The sequence below is a fragment of the Scomber japonicus genome, chromosome 15 (assembly GCF_027409825.1).
Source record: "Scomber japonicus isolate fScoJap1 chromosome 15, fScoJap1.pri, whole genome shotgun sequence".
Lineage (NCBI taxonomy): Eukaryota > Metazoa > Chordata > Actinopteri > Scombriformes > Scombridae > Scomber > Scomber japonicus.
Genome location: NC_070592.1, coordinates 67,501 through 75,000, shown reverse-complemented (window position 1 = coordinate 75,000; position 7,500 = coordinate 67,501). Strand labels below are relative to the sequence as shown.

General features: G+C 43.2%; 1 protein-coding gene across 1 annotated transcript in view; it reads right to left on the bottom strand.

Moving 5' to 3' along the window:
• Positions 1-59, bottom strand: part of LOC128374501 (dentin sialophosphoprotein-like) — an 8,782-nt gene extending 8,723 nt beyond the window's left edge. Inside the window, exon 1 of the mRNA XM_053334770.1 lies at positions 23-59. Within this exon, the coding sequence (XP_053190745.1) occupies positions 23-59 (37 nt within the window). The remainder of the gene's footprint in view (positions 1-22) is intronic.
• Between the last annotated feature and the right edge of the window lie 7,441 nt (positions 60-7,500).

Sequence of the window (7,500 nt, the reverse complement as noted above, 5' to 3'; positions counted from 1 at the left end):
AAGTTCCCATGCTTGGGCTGACTGCAGGAGATCTTGCATCCTGTCAAGATGTGGGCCATGGTTAGCTTGCATGTTGGGTAATCTCTAATGCCCCACATGTGCAAATTCACAGGGGTTGGAAGGGTGTCATAGACTGCCCTCAACAGGAAGGAGATCCAGAATGGCCCAAGCCTCCAGTGGTCAGCCCATGTCAACTTCCTCTTCAGGAGGTCCCACCTTGTCCCGGCTCCCTGGGATGCTAGCTCCACAGCTCTTGCTTTCCTCCAGGACTCCTGTGTGTTCCAGGCATCCTGCAAATCCTGGAATCCCTCCGTTTTGGACAGAAGTGTTCACATATCCATTTTCGATCAGGTACGTGGTCATCGTCTTTGCCAGCATTGAGAAGATTTTACATTCAACGCTGAGTAGGGAGATGGTTCGGAAATGGCTTATGCTTGATGAGCCTTCCTCTTCAGGGAAAAAGCATCCTTCCACCTTCTGCCAACTTGATGGAACAGTGCCTGTATTTCAGATCCTCCACAGCAGTTTCCATAACCGCCGGAGGAGCTTTGGGCACTCCTTGTACACCCTGTAGGGTATAGCATTGGGGGCTGGCTCTGAAGCCGCTCGTGCCTTTTTAACCACATCCTGGACTTCCTTCCAGGTTGGTCCGTTGGTGTTGAGCATGATGGTGGCGGGCTCTGTCATGCCAATTTCGGGATGTTCGTCTAGGGGTAGACGGCTGTTTGGGTTCCTGTGCGTCTCCTTGAGAAATGCCTCCACATCCTCTTTAGGGGTAATCAGACTCCCAGATTTTGCTTCTCCCAGCAAGGACCTGGTGAAGTTTTAGGGATCCTTTATGAACCGGGCCTAACCCTTTCCTCAGCGTTGCTTGTTTTGTACCTCCTGTTAAGGCTCACTGTTAAGGATCTCTTTCCTTACATTGTGGATCTCCCTCTCTCTTCTGTTTGGTTGTTTTCCTGCCTTGATGTTGACCTTTCTTTCTATTGTTTCGAATCGTTCTTTTGCTAGGTTGTACGTGACTTCAGTAAGCCAGTTCACTTTCCGCTCTGTTGTTCCCGCTAATGTGACTTCAAGGACTCTATCCATGTCCTCATCAAAGCGGACCCACTCGATGTCGGACATCTTTGGCCACTTGATCCTCTCCTTCATGGAATCAGGCTCCAGCACTGTGGGATGCTTCCTGACTGGAGATTTCCTGTGTCTCACCGGACTTTAAGTCTGTGCGCTGCACCTGTGTCTCCCCCTTCCCACACTTGTTCTTGGCCTGGTGTATTTTGAGGCCCCTTAAGTTCTTGCAGATCTTACCGCAGGAGCACTTTAAAGAAGAACTGTACCAAACAATTAAAAAAGAAGGGTTAGGGTCCAAAATCAACTCCTTACCCTTGGATGATTGGCAGGAAGCATTGAAAATGGCTACAAATTGGGCAAAAAGTCTACACACCCAGAAAGAGTGTCAATTCAATTCAAAACTCTTTATTTGTCCCAGAGCGGCAATTTAAAAGGCATGAGGAGCAGCATCACTAAAAAAGGACAAACAAAACATCAAACAACATAAAATTATACACAAAGTCCTACAGTCAGAATATTTCCAGCGACCATCACTGTCAAAGTGCTCTGTGCTTCATGCCTGTGTGCATTCAGTCAGTCAAGGGGCAGTGATGTTGGGACAGGGAGGGGTCAGAGGTCAGGAGCTGGACTGCAGCGTGGACAGCACAGCCTGATGGGAGCCACTCAAACACTGAGAGTAGAGTGTGTGAGGAGTCGTGTATGATCCTGTGAGCACTGTGGAGTGTTTGTCAGAGCTCCAACAGGGTGTCCAATGATTTTAGAGCAGACTTTGGTGATGCGAAGTAAACGTGTCCGATCTTGCAGGCTGATGGAATAAAACCAGGAGATGAATGAGAATGTTAGGACGCTCTGGACGAAGGAGCGCTAAAAGGTCAGGAGAATGTTTTTATTTACGATCTCAGCTTCCTGACCAGATACTGTCTCAGGTGCCACTTCTTAAGGATCTCCTCAGTGTTGGATGAAAACCTCAGAACTCCTCCACGCTCCCCCAGATGGTTATTTTAAACCCTATGATCCCTAACCCTGTACAGAACCTATCCCTGTACAGAACTTAACCCTGTACAGGGATAGGTTCTGTACAGGGTTAAGTTCTGTATAGGGATAGGTTCTGTACATATACAGTATCTCACAGAAGTGAGTACACCCCTCATATTTTTGCAAATATTTCATTATATCTTTTCATGGGGCAACACTATAGAAATGAAACTTTGATACAATTTAACAGTAAATCTATAAGCTATACAAGCTGTACACGCATATCAAAGTTTCATTTCTATAGTGTTGTCCCATGAAAAGATATAATAAAATATTTGCAAAAAGTGAGGGGTGTACTCACTTTTGTGAGATACTGTATATATATATATATATATATATACATGGCCTTCATTTTCCCCCCCCAAAAAAACACAATAAAAAAACTGAAAATCACCAAAAACCTTGAAAACCTGTGTAAACCTGTAAACCTGTAAACCTGTAAACCTGTAAACATTGTGGCTTATTTGATGTGTGTGATTTGTACATTTGACCAGACACAGATGCAGCCCAGGACAAACAAGATGGAGGTACAATGACCTCGTTATTTGAACAGAGTACAGTTGACCTTAAATTGAACACACATGTAAGAAGACGCAGATAATTTTCTTTTGATATTTTTATTTTTATTGGTTGATTTTTAGGTGATGGTGTGTGTGGAGGTGAATCTCTGTCTGAGCTATGTAGAGAAAGTTATGGTTAGTAGACAAAGGTATGTTAAATAAACCTAGGTGAAATCTATGAAGTTTTCTTGCTCCAGATTCTCTCCACTCTCCTCCCCAGGAACAGGGATCCTGATGTGGCCTATAGTGAACTTGAGGTGAGTAATATGCATTGTTGGGGTGGGTTGTAAATGACAGTGGGGTCCGAGGTACGCCCTCCCCAATGCTGTACTCTATTGCTATGTGTTGGCCTTAATATGGAGATATTGTTCTTTCAAGGTAAGTATCATGTGTATGTGTTGACTTTATAGGTGAAGTGGGTCGGTCACTACAGCGGGGCCCCACTCCCACCAGGCAGGGTTATGTTGAGTTGTCTGCACCAGTGAGAGAGGACCCCACTAGCAGTTTCCGGGGTCCAGTGGATGTTATCCTTTTGCGTGTGGAAGAGTTCCTGCGGAAGTGGGTGAGGAAAAGGGAAGTTGTGTTCTATGTTGTGGTTGATTGTATGTAGGTTGTTCTTTTGTGCTGTGGATAAGCGTGGTGAGAAATTAATGATAGGGATCCAAATGTTAGCATTGGGGAAGGCGTAGCTGGCCTCTTCATGCATGGAGCGGAGCTGCTTGATTGTGTTGCTGGAAACCAGACGGACCACATACCGCAGTGTTTCCTGGTTCTGGGATGTCACATGATCGGCAGTGTTTCCTGGTTCTGGGATGTCACATGATCGGCAGTGTTTCCTGGTTCTGGGATGTCACATGATCAGCAGTGTTTCCTGGTTCTGGGATGTCACATGATCGGCAGTGTTTCCTGGTATGTGGCAGATAGCTGCAGGTGTGTTTGTCACTAAGCCTGACTGACGGGATTAATTATTATTAATTATAATTCGTTATTATTCTAATTTTATACACTTATACAATCAGGACAAACAAACTCTCTTTTTATTTATTTTATAAAAAATATTTAATATATTTATTATTTGTTTTTTATTATATTATTATTTTGTTACATTTAAAACTGTGATGACCTCATACGAGTCCAGCCTGTTCTCCTTGGATCTTCAGCAAGGTTCTGTTTGGTTCTGTTCTGTTTGGTTCTGTTCTGTTTGGTTCTGTTCTGTTTGGTTCTGTTCTGTTAGGTTCCAATAAGAAGAACATGTCTCTGCAGTTCTGATCCGGTTATCAGTGTTCTCGCTGCTTCGTCACATAAAAGCTGCCGAATGAAACTTTACTTTGTTTATATTTAAATAAATAATTTATATTTTATTCATATTTAAATAAAAGGTTACGTTTTTATTCAGTCCGTTAAAATAATAAGATTTCTTTTCTTGAGTCATTTTTATTTAAACAGGTCTCACATGAGAGAAAAAAAGCTTTTATAATGACAATAAAATATAATAACTGAGACTTTATATTACAGTTTACGTTGCTTGAACACATTTTGCAAAACTTTGCTCATTGTGCCAAAACTCTACACACAAGTAACCATGACAACACTGGGACATATACCTACCTACCTAAACTCTGCTATCAGAACCTAAACTCTACTATCAAACCTAAACTCTGCTATCAGAACCTAAACTCTACTATCAAACCTAAACTCTACTATCAGAACCTAAACTCTGCTATCAGAACCTAAACTCTGCTATCAGAACCTAAACTCTACTATCAGAACCTAAACTCTGCTATCAGAACCTAAACTCTACTATCAGAACCTAACAATCCTTTGTCAAAATGACACGTACTACATGCGTACACTTTCAGATCCGGGGGAACACACTAGTCTACTTTATATAAAACACTGCAGTCTTTGATGTTCACTCTTTATTCAGGAGGCACATTTTCAAACAACCAAAAAAGCAAATAGGCCGACTCAATATTGTCCATTGCAGTAACATGAATTCAGATAAAGCAAAAAAAAAAAAAATAGAAAAAACACTATACTGTGAACACAGAAAATCATGGTCATTGTGCATACGTGGGCTCATGGATCCCGCCGTCTGTTGGGGTCTGGCCGCAGGACTTCTCCCGCTAGGCACCGAGGAAAATATCCCCTTGCATGTTGAAACCAGAATGTCACCTGAATGTTGCTGCAGGCCTGTTCCAATGCCTGCAGAAGAGGCATGCAGGCATGTGGTTGGCGGTCATATACACACCATCTCCAAGCCGAAAACAATTCCTCTATAGGGTTTAAAAAAGGTGAGTAAGGGGGCAAGAAATGTGAGTATATGTTGGCTATTGTATGGACCTAGTTTTGCATGATGAAGCAGAAGCCCTCAAAGGCTTATGGCAGCACACAATATGATATTTCCCCCACGCTGCCCCGGGACGTGCACAATTGCCCTTCTGGCCAATTACATTACGCCCCTGTTGTCTTGTTTTGCTCAGATCGAATCCAACTTCAATGAAAATGAATTCATGAGGCTGTGCAGCTCCATCCATGGCCAACATTAGTTATTACTACAGTGCTACACATACAGGACCCCCACCCCGTCACACAGGTACCTGTGTAGCTCTCCGAATGGATCCATGTGGTACTGATATGGTACATATTCAGCTGCTGCTGGATTTCACCAATACTGTAAATGTAGAGGACAGTTACACTTTGACCCTGACCCTGTTCCTCTCAAATGGGACCCTGTAGACCTGCTTCATGGTGGGACCCTGTAGACCTGCTTCATGGTGGGACCCTGTAGACCTGCTTCATGGTGGGACCCTGTAGACCTGCTTCATGGTGGGACCCTGTAGACCTGCTTCATGGTGATGATGTGTTTTCCCAAGATGCGTCTGATGGTGGTGATGCTCACATGATTTATCTTGTTGAACACTTGCCTGTCTGCAAGTATTTTCTGTCGTAGCTGGTGGAGACGGACGGCATTGTCTGCCCTCACTAGGTCCAGTTGTGTGAGCAGGCGTTGGCGTCCTCCCCCAGAAGGTCTTCTAGTCATTCTACAGAAATACAACCACACACACCGTCACCGGTTTGCTTCTTTTTCTTACAGCACTTTACTGTATATACTGTATCATCCACTGTACTGAAACATCTCAATATAAGTAATCATGGTATGTTTCACAAAAACTAGCATTAGCACCCTGCAGCACGCTGCAGCACCCTGCAGCACTGGTAATGTGATGTACTGTAGTACAGAGTATGGTAATGTGATATACTGTAGTATAGAGTATGGTAATGTGATATACTGTAGTACAGAGTATGGTAATGTGATATACTGTAGTACAGAGTATGGTAATGTCATATACTGTAGTATAGAGTATGGTAATGTGATGTACTGTAGTACAGAGTATGGTAATGTGATATACTGTAGTACAGAGTAGATGGTAATGTGATATACTGTAGTACAGAGTAGAAGGTAATGTGATATACTGTAGTACAGAGTAGAAGGTAATGTGATATACTGTAGTACAGAGTAGAAGGTAATGTGATATACTGTAGTACAGAGTAGAAGGTAGAGAGGTGAAGACATACCTGGTTTCCAGACAGAATGATCTTATTACAGATGCCACTGTGAAGCAGCTTAGATGTGGGTGGACTCCCTGCCCAGCGTCCCTCATAGTCAGGCCATGGTTGATGACATGGTCCACCAAAGTTGCTCTTATATCATCAGAAATAGGGGTCTGTGCATGGCCTCCTCCTCCTCCTCCTCCTCTTCCTCCTCTTCTTCGTCCTCTTCCTCTTGCTCTACCTCTGCCTCTCACTCTCCCTCCATCCATGCTTGCAAAGTTCTTGAAATGGCTAAACTGAGGACTTTCTGTAGCTGGCTGATTGGTGTTCAGTTTTGCAAGTAAGAGCCTTCAGGTGTGTATTTGAGTGGTTGCAATGACCCAATGTGTTTTGGATGCAGAACTGCAACTAGAGTGCAAAGCAGCGCTTTTGTTTAAGGTATGGGTACATGTGTTTGAGGTACGGGTACATGTGTTTAAGGTATGGGTTCATGTGTTTGAGGTATGGGTTCATGTGTTTGAGGTATGGGTACATGTGTTTGAGGTATGGGTACATGTGTTTAAGGGTACATGTGTTTGAGGTACGGGTTCATGTGTTTAAGGATACATGTGTTTGAGGTATGGGTACATGTGTTTGAGGTATGGGTACATGTGTTTAAGATATGGGTTCATGTGTTTAAGGTATGGGTTCATGTGTTTAAGGTATGGGTACATGTGTTTGAGGTATGGGTACATGTGTTTGAGGTATGGGTACATGTGTTTGAGGTATGGGTACATGTGTTTGAGGTATGGGTAGATGTGTTTGAGGTATGGGTAGATGTGTTTGAGGTATGGGTTCATGTGTTTGAGGTATGGGTACATGTGTTTGAGGGTACCTGTGTTTGAGGTATGGGTTCATGTGTTTGAGGTATGGGTACATTTGTTTGAGGTATGGGTACATGTGTTTGAGGTATGGGTTCATGTGTTTGAGGTATGGGTTCATGTGTTTAAGATATGGGTTCATGTGTTTGAGGTATGGGTTCATGTGTTTGAGGTATGGGTACATGTGTTTGAGGTATGGGTTCATGTGTTTGAGGTATGGGTTCATGTGTTTGAGGTATGGGTTCATGTGTTTGAGGTATGGGTACATGTGTTTAAGGGTACATGTGTTTGAGGTATGGGTACATGTGTTTAAGGTATGGGTACATGTGTTTGAGGTATGGGTACATGTGTTTAAGGTATGGGTTCATGTGTTTGAGGTATGGGTTCATGTGTTTGAGGTATGGGTTCATGTGTTTAAG